The 26400-nt window shown below is 37.3% G+C and overlaps 1 protein-coding gene across 4 annotated transcripts in view; it reads right to left on the reverse strand.

The window, feature by feature from the left end:
• The window catches only part of LRBA (LPS responsive beige-like anchor protein), a 559255-nt gene that overhangs the window by 113663 nt on the left and 419192 nt on the right, over positions 1-26400 (reverse strand). For all 4 annotated transcript variants that reach the window (XM_073341330.1, XM_073341331.1, XM_073341329.1 and 1 more), the window contains one exon: positions 18874-19026. In XM_073341330.1, coding sequence (XP_073197431.1) covers positions 18874-19026 — 153 coding nt within the window. The remainder of the gene's footprint in view (positions 1-18873; positions 19027-26400) is intronic.

Raw genomic sequence — 26400 nt, forward strand, 5'->3', positions numbered from 1 at the left:
CCACACTACACCAGACACACTTGTTGGATAAAATGAGTCAGTGAGATGTATTCCGTGATCCTGGTAGACAGGAATTGGTTATATTTTGGTGGCAAAAATTTTGTTTTGTAGGCCTGTCCAAAAAACTGATGTCTCAACTGTATGTGGATTTCTAATGTGCCCAACACCATAGTGCTTAGGCACAAATGGGGGCCAGAGACCTATCTACACTTGTCAGAGATTAATTTTAAAACAATTTTTAACAAATAAATTCAAACCCAACTCTCCTCTAAGATGACTCCATGTATAGTTTAGCTGCCAGTCTACACAGGCCAAACTCTACTCAGAAAAGATTTTAGAAAACATGGTCAAAGCCAGGTCTGAACACAATTTGTGCTAAGGCTTGAGCCTGGCCACACTAGCAGCCAAAGCATGCTGAAAAATATTTAAATAGGAGGTCTGTTTTAACATGGTTTTGGAATGGATTTTAAACACAGTTCTCTCCTTTCTTGTATAGACAGGGCCTCAGGATGTTCCTCAAGTGATGTGATTGGCATCTGTCTGGAAAGAGGACTTAGAGAGTGCAGACATCAGGTCCATTGTTGTATGATTAATCCAAGCAACCAAGTACTTTTAAAAGTCATTAAAACATGGGTTAATAAAACAACTCTAATTATTTTCCATATCAGCGTATCAGAGAGTTAATCAACTCCTAGTCTTTTTATTTTAACACTTTCAGTACCATATATCTACATCCTATTATTTTAAAGTTTTGCTTGTTCCTACAAAGTATAATGAAAACAGAACACTCCAGGAACTCTTGGAGCATCATTATACTCCATCTTCCATTCCCAATCCTCATTACAAAATGTTTAGCCTCCTCAGAAAGCAGATGGTAAGAGATAATGTCAGTTGTGATTAGAAGGATGTACTGCCTGCTGCCTTAAGGACTCTTCTAATTTATACCTCAAATATTTTCTATGAAGAATTAGAAGCAGAATGGTTTGCCCAGTTTTGTAAGATATATAGATACACACTTACAATATATATTATTGCACATAACATATTGAACATTTTAAAATGTGTTCTAAAAATATCTATTAAAATAAGAATGTTGTTTAATTGCACAGAACATTGTTTCTAAAATCACACAGAAAAATACTAAAAGCATAAATTTCAACATTGAAAATAACGTACAATTTGGGAAGCCAAAAAATTTGTCATTATCTTTAAGTTGGGACTGCCTAATATTTTAAATGACTTACTTCCTCTTAAATTACCTTCATATACAATGACTTGCAAGCTACCGAACCCTTTAAGTTTTTATCAGCCTAATCAAATTCCTATCAAAGACAATAGCAGTTGGATTGCACTACATATTCTTCTGAAACACTGGTTCAGACAAACAGAACACATCATATCCATGGGACCTGAAGAATCTCACAAGTATACATTTTATGTCTGCTTATCTACAGAACACAAATTCTGCTCAGCCTGTTATCTGTTAATGACCAATTTAGATACGGGTTACACTGCCTCCATTGTTCATATCTCTAGCCATGCCTTAAATTTTTTTTTAAAGCAACAAGAGTACTCCAGCCAAGAAAGACCCAAATGTGGGACCAAGATTTGAAGACAAGAAAAATGCAGTAGGATTAACATATTTAATATAATTAATATTAATGCAGCCCCAATTTCAAGAGTCAGTATATCTGAAGTAAACAGTTTCCCAAAAAACAAAATGAACAAAAACAAAAAAAAACCCTCCTCTAACTTCTCCCTTCTAGATGGGAGAAAGGAAAATTTGAGTCCAAAATAAAATAAGGAACTGTTCTGTGAATACACCTGGGAGTTGACCTTGACACTAAATTTCTTAGATTTGGTCTTTTATAAGAACACAATAATAATTGTTGCACTGGATTAGACCCATGGTCTGTCTAGTTAAGAATCCTGCCTCTCACAAGGGTGAGCACAATATATTTCAGTGGAAGGTGCAAGAAACCTTGCACTAAGGAAATGTGAAATAGTCTGTCATTTATAAAAGTCTCACCATAGTCAATAATAGTTAGAACTTGTCTTAAATCCGGAACATGAAAGTTTTATATCCCTGCTAAAACTTTTGTTAGCATTCGCTATAACAACCCTGGATAGTCTTGAAATTCATATAAACGTCCAATCTGTTTTTGAATGACATTCTGTGGCAATGTGTTCTAATTACACATTGTGTGAAACTTTTTTTTTTTAATCCATTCCCTTGTTCTTATGAGAAAAGGAGAACAGAAGTTCCTGATCTACCTTTTCTACCATTCATTACTGTACATGCTTTTATTACATCCCCTCTTCTTCTTTCTAGAATAAACAATCCAAATCTCTCTTCAGATGAGAGTTATCCCAAGCCCTTAGTCATTCTCATCATTCTTCTCTGAACCTCAAATGGTTTTAGCAACACTGCTGTTCTTCATCTTGGATTTTCACAAAGCAGAAAGTTGCTAGGGAAAAGCACTCAAAAGCAAAGTCTCAGCTGACTTTTTTTTCTGTCTTTCCATATAGGGCACCGATGGCCATGTTTTTGCTTTCCCTCCCCTAGTTCAGTTAAAGGCCATAAATTCTCAGTTTATTTCTCCATAGCTCCATATATATAAACCCTACAAAAGGGTTTCATTTTCTTAACCCATAGTTAGGATACAGATTTATTTATGCAATTATTAGATTATGAACATAACACCTCTTAAATACAAAATTGGCAGAGTACTTTCCCATGTGACCAATAAATAACTTCAGATGACCTTGCAAGAAATACAACAGTAAACTTACCTAATTAAGTCTTTCTCACTGATATATTTCTACTACTTGGAAGTGCTTCCCCATCACTTCATACTATGGGATAAACCAAGTTTCAGTATTCTTTCTGCAAAGCAACTTTTTCTTCACTGTCCTCACCTTTCACTACATTAAGTAAGAAGCTGCGACAGCATTTTCAAATGGTCTCCTCCATCACCTGAACCCAGTTCTTACTGCAATTTTTCATATATTTTCAATCTCACTCAACACAGTTTAACAGGAAGTGTCCAGTCACAGACATTAGGGGATCAGGCAAATGTGAGACAGGCAGATTTAGTGAACACCTATTCAATGTGGCAATAGCTCAAATAACATTGTTTCCCATTTCATTTCACACAGCAATATTTTTTGTCCTCCCTGTTTTTGCTCTCAGACACCAATTTTAAAACATCTAATAACATAATAGCTGAAACCAAATTTAGTTGTCTAGATTGGTCCTAATCAACCATGTGGATTAAAGGACATTTATCTGCCTTTTATTTTCCTTTCAACATTCATCCTTTAAAAAAAATTAATATGCTCACACTTTGTTGTCATTCAGCTTTTTACATTCTTTCCCAACTGCATATCATCATTCTCCGTGTTCTAATATTCTTCTCAGCTGCATTAAATAATCACCCTTCATTTCAGAATCTGGCTCTCTCCCTCATCCCTTTGAACCACTAGCAGATTTTCTTCTCTTTTTTCAAAACTCCTCCATTCGCAACCTGGTTCTTTTCACCATTTAACCAGACTCTGGCCTTTTTTTTTTTTTTTTTTTTTTGTTGTTGTTTCATCTTCCCCACACTTCCACATCTGGTGTTCTACTCTTTCCTTTTTCCTCCAGTTCACCTTGTTTTGTATTAGCTAAAGGCAGGCTAATTTTATAACACTGACCTTCTATCTTCTATTTTAACTGTGTATTTTGATTGTAAAATACATGTATTTTTCAATAATGTTGCTTATCCGCAAGCTTACCAGGCATTTTCCAAACCAGGGGCCAGATTCATCATCATTCTGCAACCTCCTTACAGGAGTTAGGCTGATGCAAAAGGGCCACAGTGGAAAATACCTTGCACATAACTTCTATGCCCTGGTGCAGAGACAATTCCAATAGCTTCCTGCTGCCTTCGTGGCAGCCCCAGGTGCAGGGGATGTTCTGGGGAGAAGCAGAAGAAGTAGGCCAAGCTTTCTTACCTCCCAGTAGTTCTGTGTCCCCACAAAGCTCCACAGTAGCCAGCGCAACAGTGGCACTACTTTAGCAGGGCTGCCCCGGTCTATGTTGCAGGCACAATGACTAAAGAGGGCACATATTGCCTACCCTCTGTACTTGGGCTGGCGCACGTGCCAGGATGAATCAGCCTCCAGTTAATCATAACGTATGTGAGTAGTCAACTGACATCAATAGGACTTTCATGAGTACAGGATCAAGACCTAGGCTTGAGTGTTTTTAAGTTTTCCAATAAAAAATATTAAATAAGTTAAAATACTTCAGATCAAACTTAATCAATTCAGCGTGGCACATACTATTTTGGGCAAGAACATAAGCAATTTTACACAATGTAATTTTTAATTTGTACTTGCTTTTACTCCTACATTTTAAAATGCATTCTAAACTATTGCTACCAGGTTTTATACTTACAGGTAAAGTGATTTTAATTTCAAAACACCAATTAATCCTCACAACACCCTTTTGGGTAAGTATTTTCTTTTTACAGGAGGAAACTGAAGCAGAGGGGTTAAACGATTTACCCATGCTCACAAAGGTATCTGTTTCAGAAGTGTCATAGTTAGAATTCTGTAGACTCACGGTCCTGGGATCACGCCAATAGACTATGCTTTCCGCAAGTGAAAGTTACACAACATTCTATATTCTTGAAACCTTTTCTAATATTTTATGGTTAAAAGAAAAAGTATAATTCTATAATATATGGTTAAGGATCATAGCACTGATGCACTAGATTTGGGGAGGGAGGCACTAATGAAACAGAAGGTGTAAGAAACAATGCAACACAGGGGAAAAAATTCTCCATTTCTCCTTCTCATCTAATGGATCTTAAATAAGTGGGAACAAACAAAATGAAGTATTAGAGTATTTCCTGGAGACGCTGTCCTCCAGGAAATTAAGCTCCTGCAGCATCCCCTCGCTTGAGTAGAAAGGTGTAAGAAAATGAAAAGAACAACTGCAAGTAAACTTAAGAACAACAAGTATATTGAATGAAAGGTTTTGTTTAAAAGGAAAGAAAAGCACAAATATTTTATATAGAAAATAGTCCTGGACTAAGGGAAATGCATTAGAATACTCTCATGGAAAATGCTACTAAACTTGGAACAAAATAAGCCAATCACAGAGATACATTTGATGAGTTCATAAAAGACAAAAAATTGACTGATCCAGCAGAAACAGCAGCCTTCACAGTGACTATTGATCGATACAGTAAATCACTAGGCAGCACTGGTTTATTTAATTTACATTAGCATTATTTTTACTGAAGGCATTACTGGTTTGTTTTTAAAAATTTACTGAGACTTACTTAATTTTGTTGTATCTTGTTCATAGTATTTTGTTTTTGAGAATGATTATTACGATTTCACATTTTGAGGCAAACTACTTTTGACTTTAACTTCTTCTACCAAGAGAAGAAAGACAGAGACACTTCCCAGGAAATCACTTTCCAAAATTGCATTAATCTTACATAGCACAGGCAGTTTTGTGACTTAGCATAGCTTCATAACCGTATTAATCTAAACTCATTCATATTTTTTGTTGTATTTTGCTTAAAACACTTACATTCCTAGTTTTGCTGAACACTTTTCAGAGGGTAATCCTTTTACTTGAGTTTAAGAAGAAGGTAATATTTGGGAGTAAGATATAATAGAGAGATATCAAGAGAGTACCTTTAAAAATCCCTTAAAAAACTCTTATTGCTTTTACACTTAGAATTTCAATAAAAAGATTGAGAGCACTATCATCCTCCCTAGTTAATGATCTAACCTGTACAGTGACCCCTTAACTCATCATGCTCTTTAAAAGGGAAAAAAGATTCAGAGAAATTTACTTACCTTATATAGTAACCAGAGTTCTTTGACATGTGTGGTCCCTACCTATATTCCACTGTGGATGTACATGTATGCCATGCATATGAAACTAGAAGATTTTTGGTAGCAGTGTCCATTGATCCACATCTTTCTCCTCCTCATGCTCAGAGCTGAATGTATAAGAGGTGGCACAGACCAATCAGTTCTTTTGATGGATATGTCTACACTGCAATTAAACACTCATGTCTGGCCCATGTCAGCTGACTCGGGCTCATGGAGCTTGGGCTGTGGGGCTACAAAAACTGCAGTGTAGACATCTGGGGTTAGGCTTAAATAAAACCCTTTCTCCCCACCCAATCTTGAGGGAGTACCAGCTCTATGACTCCTGTTAATGGAGGGAGTTTACCTCTTGAATGAGTATCGTCTCATGAAAGCAGTCCCTGAAGAGGGAAAGGAAAGAGGTTTTGGAGGGGTAGGGGAGAGGAATTCTATTACAAAACCAGAATTAATGATGTCGAGAACCCATTTGTCTGCTGTCATCTGAAAAGTATTGGGGAAACAGGTTAGGTGTCCACCAATTTTTTTTTTTAATCAATTTTTTTCTTGGTTGAAGGACATTGCATCTGGGATGATTTACAGTTCTCAGAGTTCATACTGGGAGGCTGTGGTTGGAAGGAGAGCATTATATTTGCCCTGCTGCATCATTTGTTTTTGTGGTGGTTAATATTCCCTCTGATGGTAAACAGGTTGTGGTGCTGGTCTGGGTTTGTAGTCTATCCCCAGGGACCAGAGAGTTTTCCTTGAGTCTTTCAAAGAGTGTAATGACTCATCCATTTTTTCACTAAATAGGTTGTTCCTGTCAAAGGGCAAATTGTCTACTGCAGACTGCACTTCCCTAGGCAATCTGGAAGAATGAGGCCAAGACTCTGAACACATAACAGCCATCACCATAAACTGCGAGGCCGTCAGCTGCATCCACTGCAACTTAGAAGGAGGATATGACAACCACCTACACTGCTTAATAAGAGCTTGAAACTGTGCTCTATTATCCTGTGGGGGACTGTCTGTAAATTCAGCAAATTTTGAGTAACTGACAAAATTACCACCTGGTAATCAGCTGCCTGGAATTGCAGGCTGGTTGAGGTAAAGAATGGTCTTCTACATGTCAGGCCAGTTTATACACCACTATGGCTACATCGTAGCCACATAAATATGCTGCTACTCATGCTGAAGTAAAGGCCTTCCTCCTGAGGATGTTCAAATCTTTAGTCTCTTTACTGGAGGGCCCATGACTGATGTTGCCTTATCCTTTCAATGGCAACTTGTAAAACTAAACAGTTTGGGGCAGGATGTGAAAACAAAATTTCTTCTTCCTTAGCTGGTATGAAGTATTTGTTTTCTGTCCTCTTAGGAATGGGGACACGTGTTGCTGGCATGTGCCAGATGGTTTTTGGGGTTCCAAAATAGCTTCATTAATAGGAAGTGCTACCTTATTAGGCCCAGTGCTCCGTAAAGTGTCAAGGAGCTTGTGACGTGTCTCTTGGACTTCCTCCAGGGGGATCTGGAGTATCCTGTAGTTGTCAAGCAGAAAAAGTGACATCAGACCACTGCCTCATCAGGATATGAAAATATTTCTATTGGGACTGCTGGTTCTGGTTCTTCCTCCTCCTCTTCCATGGTCTCCTGAGGAGTTCAGTTTCCTCTCTGGGAGGGGAGGGCTGTTGTGACTTTTGATGGGAATGTATGGATTTAATGTAGCATCTGTATGGATCTCACTGCCCACAATAAAACCTGTGAGAGGTCTCAAACATTGTTTGAGGCAGTTACCATGGCATAGGGTACTATTGATCCTGAGGGTACCCTGCCTGGTAAGGTCACCAGGGGGCCCAGGAGATTCTGGAATCTCAGTCTGGACTAACGTCCTGTCTCTGTGATGAGGTTCCTCACCAAAGTCCGACTCCCCTCAGGAGTAAAACATAGGCTCTAATTCTTCAGGGAGTCCCACTGGTATTGTGGATGTTGATGTATCACAGATGGTGGTAGGGATAGAAGAATGGCTTCTTCTGCTGTACCAACCCTGTACGGATGGTGTTGGGTCTCCTAGTAAGGCCAGGGTCCTATAAAATGAGGCACTCTGGATCCAGAGGGATGATAAGGTCCTCTGGAGTCATATATCTATCTCCACTCATGCAGAGAAGAAGAGAGATACATGGTTAGGATGGGGGAAGCCCAAATTGTAAATAACTAACGAGATACTGAAACTTTAAGAACTAACACTATAAAAGCTATCTAATAATAACTATATTTACAGAAAACACTGAAGAGCAACTCCGTGGACCTGAGAGGTTCCATTTCAGAGTCTGCAGCAGTAGAAAGGAACTAGAGAAGCTGTCTGTCCACACCACCCCTTATACCCTGAGTTTGGAGCACAAGGAGAAAGGCTCATGTGCAGACAAACAGACATTGCTAGTAAAAATCTTCCGGTCTTTGGCACATGGAGCACATGCATATCCACAGCAAAATACACAAAGAAACCAGCACTCAAAGAAGAATAACTTTTTCCTTTTATGTTGTGATTAATTTTGCCCCATTAAAAGAATATCTGCAGTGTTTTTCATTTTAAAATTTCATTTTAAAATACCAAAAGAACACTGCTTCTTGCTGTGTTTGCAAATGAAAACCAAAGGGGAGTGGGGGGGTTTGAACACACTATTTTTTTTAAAAGTTATATTCTTATGGGACTTTGATGGGTTAAAACAGTAAAATGAAACAGTAAATTTTATCCAGATTTCTGACTGGAATCAACACAGTATTACTATCTTCATTAATCTGATGGGAGAGGAGAGAAACAATTAAATTTAGTCAATAATAATAATATTAAAAAATAATAATTTCATCTGAAAATTTAAAAAGGAATATTTAACTGGATGAGATCTGAACAGAGGTAAACTTCTGGCCTGATATCTTAGCTATGATGCAAAGAGAAAAATCAGAAAAATAAAAGTAAGCAATTCATATGCACACAGAATATAGTATAAAAATACAAACATTAAATAGACAGAGAAATTAAACTACTTTTATTTATTCCAATACTTCCAAAAGATCTTCTCACTAATGGGTTGCATATCAAATTACTCAGGGAAACATTTCTACTCTGCTTTTCTTTTGCGTATGTTGATGCACTGTCCTACCTCAATGCCTAATACATTAAAAATAAATTTTAAAAATAAATAAATAATAAATTTAAAATACATACAAACTATACAGCAGGATTCTACTCTCACTTGCAAAAGTTTCACACAAGTGTAATTCTACTGCTTCAATAACATTACTCTACATTTATATCCGATATGAAACACGTGCTCAAGGTATTTAAATGAGGCTACATTTTCCTTCCTTTTTTCAGGCTAATGGCCAAATCTGTTATTTCATACTAACTTCTCCATGAATTCCTTGTATAGACAAGCCTATTGGCGAAGATTTAAGGATGGGACTGGTCTATACTGAAAACACAAACCAGCATGAAAAATCCACACCCCTGAGAGATGTAGCTCTGCTGACCTCGCTGGGTGTAGACAGCGCTAGGTCAATGGAAGAATTCTTCTGTCCCCTTCTTGGGGAGGTGGATTAACTACAGCAACAGGAGAACCCTTCCGAGACGGGGTCTACACTGAAGTGCTATAATGAGGTAGCTGCAGCGGTGCCACTGTATCATTTTAAGTGTAGACATAGCCTCAGGGTTTCCTGTAATTGGTCATCAGACTTGGACTAAAGAGCAGTTTAAAGCTTTAACTGCTGGGAAGGAGAAAGAAAACACAGTTCTGTGAAGTTTAAAATGTTTTATACATTCTCTAAATCTCCCTTTCAGAATGTACAATCTCTTCACAATACTGCCAAGATTTCCCAGGTGTACACAATATTGTATGAGGAAGATTATGAAATGTACTCAAAATTTGAATGTGACCTTTTTATTGATACATTTAAAAACATGCAAAAACACAAGATTCATGGAGATTAGGGGCTCAATACTGAAAGATGCGCAGACCTTCTATTCCTATTGATTTCCATACAGCACAAGATGCTCAGCATCTTGCATGTTTGGGCTGTACAACTTTCCTTCAGCTGTAATGAGCACAGAAGACCTTTTTCGCCTTGGATTAATGAACATAGCTCTTGTATAACTTATTTTTGTTAAAATTACAGCCTCACTGCAAAGTCAAATAAATGTAGTTTACTATTTTAAGATACCTCATCAGTGTGCTAAAACTTTAAAAACGTGTTTTGTGACAGTGTACACTATATATGTAAACAGACTCTTTTGTTTACAGACTCTCTATATGTTGTCTAGAAACACAAAGTGATTTTTGATACCATTAAAACACTTACAGAGTTTACAGATATTGTCCCCCCTCAGCCCTCATGTTGCATGTAGATGACAGCTTCAAAACAAAAAAGCCATATGAAATCACCTATCTGCAGAAATACAAACAGACATAACACCTAAACAATGCATCCCTACTTTCCATTTCATCAAATTTAAGAACTGGTAATGAAACTCCTCCCCATTTTCACCATGGTCTGTCTTGAATTGGCTTTTGCTATGTCCCTCAGTAATCTGTACTCCAAGGAATCACTATGTCCCCCTTTGTTGTGTTTCCTCCTGCGGGCTGCAAAGACTGGAAAATCTTGCATCCTGTATTTGCAGCCTTCATGTGTCTAGTGCAGAGCTCTGCAGGCTCCATGCTTCTGTCCGAGATGGAGGACAGCAAAAAGTGCTGCGTGGGTTTGTTGTTTTGTTTTTTTTTAAAAAAGGCTTGAAAATAGTGGGATAGTGATGCCATTAAAAGTGATGGAGAAAGTTGCATGCTGGGAACTTGACATCTAGCTCCAGGAGATCACTGAGAAACTCATTTCTACCCCATAACTCATTGCGAACATTTCCCAAAAGGCACTGCACTGGACAGCGGTGCAGAGTACACTGGGATACCTACCTGTGGATGCACTGCACTTTGCATTGACGTAACCACTCCAGGGAATATGTTCAGCACTGACGCAAGTAGCTGAGCAATATACTAACTTCGGCGGATGTGCAGCGATGTAATTTGTATCAACCAAAGTTGTAGTGTAGTCCTGGTCTAAGTCAGGAATAGAATACAGCGATTGAGTCAGTTACAGAACCCAGACCTCCAGAGTTCCAGTCTAGTGCCTTAACCTTAAGATTATTCTGTATCTCTGTTCTCTAACTCAACAAGTACCAAGAATTTTTATAGGCTGCAAGTAGCATAATGGCCTCGAAAATGTCTGTCAGTTCTCTAACAAATTGACTGCCTGTGGATAGGGAGAGTGAAGACACAAAAAACCAAACAGGTTTTGTGGTTGGCAGCACTGAGTATTGTTGCCATGGCAGTTGGCAAGGACTGTTGGCTGTTTAATGTTTTCTGGAATGAAGCACAGTAACCTGCACTGAGGAACAATGCACCACATTGACCAATAATTATTCTCTAATTTTTGTTGTGGACTTCTTTTTACTAAACAGTGCTTTATAATACCAATTCCCCCCCCCCCCCCCACTAGGATGTGTGTTTGGGCAAGTCAAAGCTCTATTTTGTTCTTCTCACCAGCTTTCTAACTCAAAATGATTGTAGAACTGCACCAGCATTTTTATAATTTGCTTGACATTTTAACAAAATTGAACAAGATGGTTAAACTACTAATTTACAAAAGGAATAATTCTGTAATAAACTAAAAATACTTAAATTGAGACATATTATGGAAAGCTGTCAATTGATTCTGACAATACTTTTATTTCTAAAATATTCTAATCATCAAGAAGCTGAGGGTGCTATAGAAATTTTTGGATTTATGGATATTACCAGTTGATCAACAGTTTTATTTATCAGCAAGATCTAAAATTCAGCTAACGCACAAAGGTATACAAGTCAAACCTGGACTTATCAGGGCCAGTCAGTTTAAAAAAAACCAAACTCCTCAGAAGTTATAAAATACACCAAAATTAAATCTTGCCTTTTTGGACATCAGTTCCTAGTTGAAAGATTATATACATCCTCTCCATTTTGGAGCAAGGTGATCTACCTTTATAATAATGGTAGGTATAACTGCTCCCAAAGTACCACTGGGAAGTACGTTATTTTAATGAAGAAGGCATTTGCAAAGCATTACTCTTAATGTACAATAATAATAAAATCACTGATTCCCTGCTACTGTGGTTTCTGGTTTCCTTATGAAAATCATGACCAATCAAGTATGGTTTCAGAGTAGCAGCCGTGTTAGTCTGTATTCGCAAAAAGAAAAGGAGTACTTGTGGCACCTTAGAAACTAACAAATTTATTTGAGCATAAGCTTTCGTGAGCTACAGCTCAAGTATGGTATCTGATCAGTAGGCAGGGCCTTGAAAATTTCTACCAAAGTTAACATTAGTAGGGTAGTGTAATCAGTTATTTTAACAAGAGAAAAACTGTGAATTTAAAGGAAAAATAACAATTGTAAAACAATTATAACACATGACTGTTTACATATTTATAAGACATTCAAACAAACAAACAACAGGAAATCGGTAGTTAAAAGGATACCTTCAATTTAAATATCTCAGTTTTGTCTGAGAATATTTACACACTATTATTACTAAGAGATTACTATAACTGAAAGATATTAAAAGATTTGTCTCTTTTTTCCTGATTATTTTGTACTTCCCTTGTTTGCAAAAGTCTTTCACTCAACAAACCGAGTAGGAAAAATAGAAGACCTAAAAAAAAACCGTAGGGGGATTCAGGAGTATGTTTAATACATGAAAATACCCTTAAATTATTTTTTGACATTCATTAGATTTTAAATTGATGCCTATTTAAAGGCAACATTCTTTCCTTTCCTTGCATGGTTGTGCCCACATAGTTCAATGTTGTGAAGGAGTTAAGTTAGTGATGAAATGACAGCCTTCATTTTGTATTTCTTGGTTTTCGTTGATTTGAATGATAACCCTGAGTATTGTTTAAAAATCTGTTGGTATTTTTATTACTGATGCACTGTTTGCAGCTGGCAATTACATGTGTGTATCTTGAAGAAATTAATTATCTTCCATTGTTGTTTGGAGTGTTGTTGTAACTTTGTTAGTCCCAGGATATGAGAAAGACACGGGTGGGTGAAGTAATATCTTTTATTGGACCAACTTCTGTTGTTGAATGAGACAAGCTTTTAAACCTCACAGGGCTCTTCTTCAGGCCTAAAAGAGGTAACCAGAATATCAGCTAAATACAAGGTGAGACAGATTGTTAAGCATAAGGGTTTAACACATGTTGCAAGGAACCAATTAAAATGAAGTGGGCAATACACAGCTCTGCAGTCATAGGACAAAGGAGGGTTATAAATGGTTATAATGAGCTATAAAACCAGTGTCTCTGTTGAGATCATGATTTTTAGGACAGCTCTACAATAAAAGTTAGGTCGACCCAGCTACGCTGCTCAGGGAAGAGGAAAAAAAACATACCCTTGAGTGGCATAGTTAAGCTGACCTAACCTCCAGCATAGACAGTGTTCGGTCAACAGAAAAATTCTTCCATCAACCTAGCTACTTTCTCTTGAGGACATGGAATACCTATGCTGACGAGAGAATCCCTCTTTGCCACAAGTGACAGGGTATTTTTGTCTTTTATCATTCTTCTGTGTGAGTTCATTCTAGAGCATAGTGATTATCTGGTTTCACTCGCATAGTTGTTCTTGGGACATTAATGCACTGGCTGATTTACACCACGTATTGTGATAGGAATGTGTAGAACCCATAGATTTTGAAAGTGTGTTGTGGGGAGTGTTGATCATTGTAGCAGTAAAAATATGTCTGCAGGTTTTTCCAGGACAACAAATGCAAAACCTGTGGTACGACATGTGTTAACCCCTTATGCTTAATAATCTGTCCCATCTTGTATTTTGCTGTGACACTGGTTACCTTTGTCAGATCTGAAGAAGAGCTGTGTGAAGCTCGAACGCTTCTCTCTCTCTCACCAACAGAAGTCGCTTTAATAAAAGATATTACCTCACTCACTTTGAAGAAAACATTTTCAAATATTTTAGGCGCTAATATATGGCTTTAAGTACTGCTAAAGTTTGATGAACTATAAGTATTTTATTCCTAAGGATATGCAACAAGCTTTAAATCAGTTCGAATATTTAAATAATATTTTGCACAGTACACATTAGGTTCATAACTTTACTAATGATTACTCTTTCAGCTTTACAGAGAGACTTAAATACTGGGGACAACTTTGAATGATATCTGATTAAAACTGAAGTCCATTTAACTTTCAGATGTGTCTCCTAATTTTTTTGGTCCTGATCCTTCACAGGTCATCTATCACATCTATGGTGCATCAGTGAAGTCATAATTCTGAATTTCTGATGTGATATAATATTACAATAGCAGTCCACTGTTAGACACAAAATTGTGACTACTCCACAGGATCAAGGAAAACTAGACCACATTTTAAACACTGTTAAATTAAATAAATGATCTAAAACTCCAGAAAAATACTAGTCAAGTACATTTGTATTCCCTCTATGGGGGGAGAAGACTGAACAAAAACAATTTATTTTTCAGCTTGATGAAAGACTATTACACTTTGATCAAATAAAGTCTTCTTTACCAAAAAATTGTGATTCATGCTTTCTGTTGTCAAACTATACAAGATATGAAGAGGAAATAAACTTACAAGTAAAAACTGTATTTTACAATTCTAAAATGTAGTTTATACTACATTATTAGACTCATTTAGCTGACTGCATGACACTGCATCAATCAAAATGTAGTATTATCCATCCACCATACTCCTCTTTCTCCCAATATCACACAGAAAAAACAGCCACATATGCAATCTATTCTATTTAAAATACATCCTATATACAGTTTTAAAAGAGGTTGGGAATCAGTTTTAAATAAGTTTGTCAGTCAATTAATGTTCTGAACCCATGCTATTGACCCAGTAGTGTACAATCTGTTATTATGCACTGACCTACATATCATCTGTTCCTCGTACTGGTCTGTTCCAGGAAGACAGACAGCTGCAACACTATATCCCTGTTCAACCTGAGGACCATCTGACTTTAATTGTAGCACACAGCTTGATGTGGGTCTGCTTATGAGAAGCCAAAGTATCACACTGTAATAATCTGGAAAAGCAGAAACCTGCCAACACAGGGCTGAAAACAGGGGCCTGGGCTGTCTGGCTGGCTGACGGGCTGCAGGAAATATGATTAATGAGCAAGGTATAATGATATCAGAAACCTGATTAGCACCACAAAAAGGTCACAGATCAAAGCAGTATGCATTTCATGAGCTCCAATCATTGCATAAAATCTGTGGTCTTGAAAAGGTAAACTGAAATGCAAGAGGAAAAAATCTGTGTGTGATAGCTTACAAAAAAGAGCACTTACAATACTATAATCATAATTTAGTCTGATACAGGAAGTTGTAAGGAATAGTAAATGAATCAGTGCTGTATTGTAACAACCATTTTTAATAATATTTCTGAGGCACTGAGTTTCAGGTGACTGCTAGTAAATATACTTATTCTAATTAAAAATAGCCATTTTGTTCATCATGCTAAACCCACAAATATTAAAAAGAAAATTAATCTTAGTATTTTCGCATACAAATTGATGGTTTTTATTCAACTGTAAAACAGAAGATCACTAATGGCACTGCCCATAAAAATATTCACGACGGAACCAAGCCTTACAGGCAGACTAAATTTACTTGTTGTACACATCCAGCTTAAACTAGTTCGTTGACTAGTTAGTAAAGGGCTTTAATTTAACACTGAAGGGCTGTTCAAAACTTTCTTTGTTTATGAATTACACTAATATTAGCAGGGATTTGTGGTGTGGCCAGAAGGGCTATTATCAGAAGCAAAGCTCTGAACAAAGAAATTTTATATGGTGCTGCTTTTCAAGTCCCTATTTTCTCCCTCCCCAAAATGAGATTATGCCACCAAAAATACTCTACTGCATCAAATTATAAAATACTTTCAAAATTATATCTTCAGGTAAAAAAAGTTTTATTGAGCAAAACATTCTTATTTTTAATAATTACTTTGCATTTTCTCTCTTAATGAAAGAACTAGTTTAGGACAAAAACGTGGAATGAAAATCTTCATTATTAATAAATGCATTACTAATACTGCAACTTTTACCTACGTGCCAGATATTAAGATGGACAGCATAATAACTAACATAAAACCTTTCTAAACTGAATAACTTTAATAAGTCACTTTCATTAATGAACATTTACTTGAAAACTAAACCAAGTGAAAAACAAAAATTAGATATTTACATCTGAACAATAATCTAGAGTTGTAAGAACATAGTTAAGTAATTTTTAAGATCTGAAAAATATTTAAACTATGAGTTAAAGTAATTTAAAATTTGAAAGTGCAAATGATTCAAGGTTAGGAAAGTGCTGCCCCTTTCAAACCTGAAATAATGTTACTGCTTAGTAGACAGTTCGTTATATAATAAGAAACATGGTTTTCACTCTAGTTCTTTTTTTCTGAAATGATCTTTCAAGGAGTACCAAAATAAAGCAACACTTACTATGTAGATCCTAAGTAGATAAAGAAAAATACTACTACTTAGAATACAGACTGAGTGTATTACTATATAAGATATAGCTCTAAGGGGATACTACTTTAGTGTCCAAGAGTTTAACACAAATAATTAAAAAGCATCTTCTTCCTACTGATCAGGCACTTCCTCTGAGAATATAGCACAAGTGAGAGATATCAAGTAGAACTGCAAAGAGGCAGAGGTTATTAGCAACAGCCTTGGGAAATGAAAGAGCGGGGGAAAGGGCAGTCCTGAAGGCAGAGAGAAAAAATGGATGCTGGGGTCAGAAAGGAAGAGAAAAAAGAAAGAGTGGGTATGGGAATATTGGAAAAGAGAAAGGAGTTGGGGAGTACTGTTTATGTCCCCAGCAGGAAAATTAGGATTTATAATGATCCCTGGTGCAACCCTATTAGCAGTGGACAAGGCAGAATTGTTGCCACAAGTGGAGCTAGAGTGTTGGATTGTGGTTCTTAATTTTGCCATTGGAGAGACAGCTTCCATTGTGCAAGATTAGATTACGGGGTGGTAAAAACGCCTGTCTGTACTACAGCCTCCACTGATGGTCTTAACTTTCTTAGTGTGGACAATGACAGAAAGATGGACATAGTATATGTAAGGATTAAAAATACTGCTGTGAGCAGATCAAGATGCTAAATTACATTGAACAAGTCTGCAGTGGTGTTTTCTGTTCTTAGAAGGGTGTTGAATCATCAACACATGCTGAACTCAAAGAGTCTGAATATCATATTCATAATTCACCAAAAACTTCATCAAGCTCTGTAATACCCAAAGTTGCACTTGAACCTGCATTGTTTAAGAGGTAGTAGCCTTACTATCTGAAGTCTGTGCATGTTTTAATCTTAATTTGGATCAATTTCACATGTACTTTCCCTTAAAAGAATACACCTGAATTGTTCTAGAATACTTTAAAATTCAAAAATCTTTATAACTTGTCCTATAAATATTGCAAGCATTAATATTCTTGATTTCCATTATCCCAACCATACACAGAGCCAAGCCTACACCCAATAGTATTTCCAAAGGCGATGATAGCATTACCTCACAAATAAAATGACAGTTAATGACCAATTGCTAAAGAGAGGAACCTCTGTTGAATAAATTCTTTTGCAACAGAGTAAAAAGCTTTAAGACAACCTGTAAAAAAGGTTTTTAATTATGTATGCCTTTTTAGCTTCGTCATGAAGAAAAGGTTTTAAGTTTATCCTTCAACAACAGAATAAATGTATTCTTTCTGGTTTGTTTGTTTGTTTTTTAAACCTAAGAAATATTAGGAAGGTCAAGTCTGGTGTTTCCTGATCTTCTTCGAAGACATTTTAGCGTCTCTGAAGTGTACAGTAGGATTTCATATCTTAATTAAATATTTTCTATGAGGGTTGCAAAGGAATAGCTGAGTGGGCCATGGACAGACTGTCAGTTGTTACCTCAATGCTCAGCTTTATTTATTTTTTAAAAGTTTCTATATGTTATGGTTGGCAAAAAAAAGTATGTCGCTGTTGGAGAGACCTTTGAGTCTGCAGAGAGCCTGAAACAATAGCTCTGAGGTGTGAACTGCCCCGTTCATTTCAGTGGGTGCTAAACTCAGAAAACAATGATATTACTTTCAAAATAGCTCTGTTCAATTATTTCACTGTTCCAAGCATATAAGAAAGAGAGGAAATACTATTTTATGAAGACCAACACACCAGGGCTTCCCAACATTTAGGAGGGAAGGACTCCCTGGGAGGGATTAGGGGGAAGAGGTGGGACATAGACAATGTATAAATTAAGATGTGTAGGCCTTTAAAACCACATGTCACAATTACAAGAGGGTGAGGGGGGTGATTGGTGTTATTTTCCTGAAGGGCAGCTCAGCTTTCAAATGTCTGAAAAACACTCCCTTAATGGAAGGGGTGGGGGCACTGACTCTTTAAGAAAGGCACCACTTCTCCCAAAGGTTCATTAGACACTAGAGTTAAATAAGTGTTAAAAAAAATCCAATAAAAATATACATTTTAAACAGCCTCCTTGAATGAAAATCAATCAATTTTCAGTCTCTTGTGATAGGACAATTTCATTAGTCCTTCAATCATCGAGTCTTTTGAAGGTATACAAGACTTGAATGTAAAAAAGAATTATGTAGCCACCCCCTACTCTACTTTTTCTTTACAATATCCCCCCCCACACGCAAATATTTATCTTCACAGTGTACAAAAAGTTTAAAGTGAAGAGTGAGAGGACAAGTCTTCCCCCTCACCCCTTTGTAAGAAACCATTACTCCCTTATATTGCATCAGATTATCATTTTCAATAATAGTTTAATGCAAATTCTATCTATGCACAGAGGACAAGGACAAATGGTCATAAGGTATTTTAGTAGAGAAGTTGCGAGACCTGGTCCTCAACTGACAACAGATGATAGCCATCTTACCAGCCTGTTTATGCGAACAAATTCTTCTGGGGTTTTGGCCCATGGTGGAAGTTCAACATCAGATACCACCGTTCCGTCATCCATCACACCTAGATTGTAATTGTTGAGGTTGACAAACATCTCTGGGAGATAATAAAACTCAGGAATCAGCTCCTGTATACAAAGGAAAAACAATATCATGATGTAAAGTCTAACATACAACACAGTTACATAAAGAATTAATGATGGGGGGCAGAGTGCAATACGGAGAACATTAAAAACTCACAGGTAGAAATCCTCTCTCATTACTTTCCAAATCTGAAGAGGCTTTAAATGTTTGTGAAGCCCTGATCATGCTCTTAACACAATGGAAGGGAGCATTTTTCAAGAAATATTTCACAATATATTTTGTTGACTAAAAAACACATGTAAAATGTTTTTGGTTACAGGTTTATCTGAGAAATATTCATAGACAATCTTTTAAAACCATTTAGGTGAGGAATAAATTAAGACCTCATGGTGCAAACAAATTTTGGCTGAAACCTGAGACAAAATAGCTTCTTTCAAGTTGCATATTAATCCCCATGTTTAAAAGAATAACTACTAAGTGTACAAAGGGTAATCATAACACTGCAGGCAAGCAGTGCCTGTTATAATTGTTATAATGTTGCAAAACAGTAATAATTAAGGCTACGATTCTGTCATGGATATTTTTTAGTAAAAGTCACGACAGATTGTGGGCAAAAAACAAAAATTAATGGAAGCCTGAGACCTGTACCTGATTTTTACTAAAAAATTCCCTGGAGAGGAGGCAGCCGGGGGACAAAGAGTACTGCTGGGGCTTGCAGCTGCTCCAGCCCCACCAGCTGCTCCTGCAACAGGGGCCGACTACTACTACTACAGCCCCAGAGGGGCTGAACCAACCCTGGCTGCTGCTCCGGTGGCAGCCCCGGGGCTGGCCGCTGGCCAGTTGTTCTGGCAGCCGCTGCTCCGAGGATGACAGCTGCTCCAGCCCTGCCCCAGAAGAAGTCCCAGAAAGTCATGGAATCTGTGACCTCTGTGACAGAATCATAGCCTTGGTAATAATCCCATTCACTCACACATACTGTCTGAAGCATTCACCATTTGGGCTGAAATTATCCATGTTTGGTCCCTGCTCAAAAGTAAATTTTCTGTAAAGTTTGAAATCTATGGAGTTATACCAGATTAAAACTAGAGTAATGCAGTAGTGGATCAGGCCCTCTATTTCTTTTTCCATTTCAAAATCCTGCTAACTCCAACCAAACAAAGGTGACAAGTCAAAAAGTCTGTTGTTGTTGTTGTTAAGTATTCGACACTCCAGTACAACTCAACTGGTGGTGGCAACATCTGGAACATTCAAGACAGATTCTGCAATGAACTCCATGCAGGCAGACCACTACACCCAGGGGGAGCACCTCTGAAGTCAAAGGTGCTCCCGTGGGAGTGAAGGGGTCTACCTGCATGGAGCTTGTTACAAGATTGAACCTAGAAGTTTTATCATTGTGTACATCTGCTCTGAGTGAGATTAGGACACAGTGATTAACACAGCAGTGGCCTGCCTACACTACTGCTCTCACTAGCAGAGCTGCAACAGTGAGGAATTTTTTACAACAGCAGGAATTTTTCAGAAAAACAATCATGCACACACAGCTAATGAAGTTTGAATTTCTAAGCTTAATTGGAACAATTTTAGTATTAAGAGGCACTTTTTTTAAAAAAAGGAAATTTAAAGCAGACAATAGAACATTAAGGGCCCAGTTAAACACATAATGTCAGGAAAAGTTAAATTTCAATAGTACGGTTACCTTATTGCAAATTTTAGGTTTCAAAGTAACAGCCGTGTTAGTCTGTATTCGCAAAAAGAAAAGGAGTACTTTTGGCACCTTAGAGACTAACCAATTTATTTGAGCATGAGCTTTCGTGAGCTACAGCTCACTTCATCGGATGCAAATTATTATTATTATTATTATTATTATTATTGCAAATGTTAGAGTTTACTCCAGTAAAAAATATTACCTCACCCACTTTGTCTCTCCAATATCCTGGGAGTAACATGACTACAACAACACTGCAAACCTACTGCATATATGTAATATATATTTTTCCTTTTTAATTAAATGTGTAACTTAATATATTGCGGTCTATTCTATAATATAAATTTACCGCATAATATGTAGGATGTATACAATGTGGTCTAGTTAATGTTGCTATTAGAACCATAACTAATTTTTTTATTTCCAGATTTTTGTAATTTGAACTGGGTGATGCAAACATTACATTTATTTAGACAATGCCTATGTAGAAATTATGGGGTTTTTTGCCTTTGATGTATTTTTTAATAGGGGACATTAACATTCAGTCTTAGGAAACACAGCAAGTAAAGATGATAATTGGATAGATTTAGAAAAAATTATGCTGCTAAATTGGAGAATTCCCTCCTCTGAATGGAACAGATCAATATTAGTAATTGCTTCAGGAAATTAATTTCACAGCAAGTGACTAGTGTAAAACTGGTATTCCGTGTAACAAGTGGAAACTGCATGCCACTTAACCAGCAGAAAAATACAGGCTGTTTTGTTGGCTTTTATGCGCAGTGGACCCCTGTGTGTAGCTATGTCAGAGGCCCAAGTAGATCAGATTTGAAATCCAGTCTTGACATGGGTCAATGGATCAGTGGTCTCCCAGATACCCCCTCAGGGCTAGCTATGGCAGAGCAGCTTTCCAAACAGCTGAGTGCAATAGGGAGGTCATCAGATTGTGGACAAGGTCAGTCTGAAGTAGCAGAGCAAAGACAGGAAAGATCTAGCAGGAATTGAGCTATTATCACCTCCATCCTTGTGTGAAACACTGCATGACTTTGAATTGTACATATTTTTGTTTACAGTCACCTTAATTAACTAAGCAGGGTAAAAATGAGCTTGTATACCAAATGCCTCACAAGTACCTGATAAGAAGAAGTTTGAAACCAGTTAATTGGACAAATAAGGAAGGGAGTTGTAGCAAAGTTAAATGAAAGAGGTCTAATACCAAAGTTTCATCAATTTCATCATTTTACATCTCACATAAAGAAAGAAAGGCTACTATTAATTCAATAGCAGAGAAATACATCAACTTACTCCGCAAATATTAGCACATAGTATGATGCTAAATATTTTAAACATAAGCTCATCACATATGTGACTGATGACTTTTTAAATATATAAAAACACAACTACTCATTTGGTTCTGCAAGATCAGAAAACATTTGGCTTTGTAGAATACACATGGCTTTCATTAAATTATGCAGAAATATGCTATGCTGAAAGGTAGCAACTTAAAAACAATCAGTTACTTCTGTTAATTTCCCCCAATTAAAAAACCTTTTATATAAATGATTTCATAACTTCAATTACTAGTTTTCAGGAAGATCTCTACAGTACCAAAGTAAAGCTGTTTTTCTTTATAACAAGCAAAGGCCTCTCTTAAATATCAGGGGCCTGATTTTGTTGCCCTAACCAACTGGTGTCATTTACACAGAGGCAAAGTGAGTGCAAAGTAGCTGTAAATTACCATTCAGATTTGGTAGTACTTTATACCCACTTTACTGTCACTTTGCACTGGTGTAAAGGAGTACACACAATGCAGGGCAACAGAGAATCTGGCATCTTTGCACCTAAAAATAATTTCAACTGAGGCATGTTAAAGGACAATACTTACATCCTTATCACGCTTACAAATTTTTACACTTCTGATGATGGCCTCCTTAGCAAGGTCAGTACTTTAAAATAGGTTTCAGAGTAGCAGCCCTGTTAGTCTGTATTCACAAAAAGAAAAGGAGTACTTGTGGCACCTTAGAGACTAACCAATTTATTTGAGCATAAGCTTTTGTGAGCTACAGCTCACTTCATCGGATGCATTCAGTGGAAAATACAGTGAGGAGATTTATATACACATAGAACATGAAAAAATGGGTGTTTATCATGTACACTGTAAGGAGAGTGATCACTTAAGATGAGCTATTACCTGAAGGACGACCCATTGCTCTCACAAATCTTGGGAGACAGGCCAGTCCTTGCCCACAGACAGCCCCCCAACCTGAAGCAAATACTCACCAGCAACCACACACCACACAACAGAACCACTAACCCAGGAACCTATCCTTGCAACAAAGCCCATTGCCAACTGTGTCCACATATCTATTCAGGGGACACCATCATAGGGCCTAATCACATCAGCCACACTATCAGAGGCTCGTTCACCTGCACATCCACCAAGGTGATATATGCCATCATGTGCCAGCAATGCCCCTCTGCCATGTACATTGGACAGTCTCTACGTAAAAGAATAAATGGACACAAATCAGATGTCAAGAATTATAACATTCAGAAACCAGTCGGAGAACACTTCAATCTCTTTGGTCACTCGATTTCTGACCTAAAAGTGGCAATTCTTCAACAAAAAGACTTCAAAACCAGACTCCAATGAGAGCCTGCTGAATTGGAATTAATTTGCAAATTGGATACAATTAACTTAGGCTTGAATAGAGACTGGGAGTGGTTGAGTCATTACACAAAGTAAAACTATTTCCCCTTGTTTATTCTCTCCCTCCCCCCCCCCCCCCCACTGCTCCTCAGACATTCTTGTTAACTGCTGGAAATGGCCCACCTTGATTATCACTACAAAGGGTTTTCTCCCCGCCCCCCACTCTCCTGCTGGTAATAGCTCATCTTAAGTGATCACTCTCCTTACAGTGTGCATGATAAACACCCATTTTTTCATGTTCTGTGTGTATATAAATCTCCTCACTGTATTTTCCACTGAATGTATCCGACGAAGTGAGCTGTAGCCCATGAAAGCTTATGCTCAAATAAATTGGTTAGTCTCTAAGGTGCCACAAGTACTCCTTTTCTTTTTACTTTTTAATGGCATTGTTTGTGCTGCTACTAGAAGCCTATTCTGGAGCACTTCTTACTTGGCCATAAATATTTACTTCTGACTGAAAGTAAGTTCAAAAACATTGTTTATGCTACATTTATTTTTTCTTAAAAGGATCATAGCATGTGCACAGTATTGCCCTGATCCTGCAATCACTTACTCATGTGAGTAGTTCTACTGACAACAGTGGGACTACTCATGGGATCGAAGTTAGCATACACCTACATGTGACAGGGACCTAAATTTGGTTCACCTTCCCCCCCACCCCCAGAGTTTCACACCAAATGGGCAACTTCCACACTAAACTGTAACAGCATTTTATTTATCTATTGAATGAAAATTACTATAGAGTTGTTTGATGCTTTTTTTGTTTGTAAGATTTCACAGGGGACTGCAAAATTGTCTGATTATTTTCATGTGGTAGTCCTAAATATTCATCTTGAAAATCACTTCAAGCATTTTCTTTATTAAAATACTTTCAGGGATTAGAAACAGGAATAAAACAGTGAAATCATTTTTAATGAAAATCAATTCTACAGGGTAAATTTTGCCATTCTTACATTCAGTCTCTACGTAAAAGAATAAATGGACACAAATCAGATGTCAAGAATTATAACATTCAAAAACCAGTTGGAGAACACTTCAATCTCTTTGGTCACTCGATTACAGACCTAAAAGTTGCATTTCTTCAACAAAAAAACTTCAAAAACAGACTCCAAGGAGAGACTGCTGAATTGAAATTAATTTGCAAACTGGATACAATGTCAGTAGTGTCTCATTCCTTTTTTAGTGCTTTTGACATCAATGAACTACTGAGAGAGTCAGGTGTTACTCAATATGAGTAAAGTGATAGAATCTAGCACATAGTATTTAAATAGGCCTTTCCACGATAGACTTCAGATGTTAGAGCTTACTGTGTCAGGAATTTTCATTTCAATGATTTCCTAATTCCATATATGTTGGAATGCAACCTATTTTAACAACTGTCTTTTCCCAAATGGACAACACTGATTTCTAAGGAAACTTGCTTTTTTAATTTTGTTATTATGAAGCAGCATCGATGAGGATTATCAGCTGAGCACTGAGAATTGTTTTTTAACATATGCTACAGAGCACAGAAAGACACACAGAATGCAATCTGTTACATCTTATAGAAGCACTGTTTTATTTTGTCCTTGATTTCTAGATGATAAGAGTAGTGTATTTTGAAAGAGAAACAGATGAACTGTAGAGGTATTTAGAATCAGTGAGTCAAATCCCCAGCTAAAAAACATTTTAGAAGAGACCAAATTTGGGACCTAAACTATTTCACAGTTCCTTTAAGCAATATTAAAGGTCTTACTATCGCCAGCCAAAAATGCACTAATAAAAGCTACAAAATGCACACTATAAGTCCAGCCCAGCACTCTCATTGCCATGATTTGTTTCCTTTGCTAAAGGACCTAAATGGTGCAGTTGGTACAATTGGTTAAAATACCACTTTAGAAGCTTTACATATAATGTCTGTTTCTTCCATATCAATTGGCCATATCAATTAGTCTCTAAGTACCCACAGTATCATATCTTTTCTGTTACATATCTACAGAAATGTAGAGCTGGAAGGGATCTCAAGAGGTCATCTAGTCCATCCCTTCACACAGAAGCAGGAACAAGTAGGCCTAAACGAATGGTTCTCAGCCTTTCCAGGCTGAATTGTCTGATTTCTCAGGCTGATTTGTTCCCAAGTTTCACCTCACTTAAAAACTACTTGCTTACAAAATCAGACCCAAAAATACAAAAGTGTCCCAGCACACTATTACTGAAAATTGCTTACTTTCTCATTTTTACCATATAATTGCCAAATAAATCAATTGGAATAGAAATATTGTTACTTACATTTCAGTGTGATACTTGAGCCTATTTTTCACTTGTGAGCTTTGTCTGAAGCCTGAGCCCCAAGTGGCAGGATTGAAGCATGTAGCGTAGCTTTGGGGGGCCCCCTCTGGCATGGGGCCCCAGGCAATTGCCTTGCTTGCCACCCCTTAATGCCAGCCTGCACTTGTGATCCTCCTAAACCCATCCCGTGACCCCCATAGGGGCTGCAACCCCCGGTTGAGAAACACTGATCTAGATAAGTTGAGTACTCCCTGGAGACCTCTGCGTACCCCCAGGAGTACGTGTACCCATGGCTGAGAACCACTGACCTAGATCATCCCTGACAGGTGTTTGTCTAACCTGTTCTTAAAATCCTCAGTGATGGGGACTCCACAGCCTCCATTGGAAGTCTATTCCAGAGCTTAACAACCCTTATAGTTAGAAAGTTTTTTGTAGTATCTAACCTGCAGATTAAGGCCATTACTTTTTGTCCTATCTTCAATGGACATGGAGAACAATTATTGATCACTGTTTTCTTTACAGCAGCTCTTAAAATACTTGAACACTGTTATCAGGTCACCCCTTAGTCTTCTTTTCTCAGGACTTACCAGGTTTTTTTAAACCTTTTCTTCATAGCTCAGGTGTTCTAAACTTTTTTCATTATTGTGACTCTCCTCTATACTCTCTCCAATTTCTTAATGTGTGGCACACAGAGCTGGACACAGCACTCCAGGAGAGGCCTCACCAGTGCTGAGTGCA

The sequence above is a fragment of the Lepidochelys kempii genome, chromosome 4, assembly GCF_965140265.1.
Source record: "Lepidochelys kempii isolate rLepKem1 chromosome 4, rLepKem1.hap2, whole genome shotgun sequence".
NCBI lineage: Eukaryota > Metazoa > Chordata > Testudines > Cheloniidae > Lepidochelys > Lepidochelys kempii.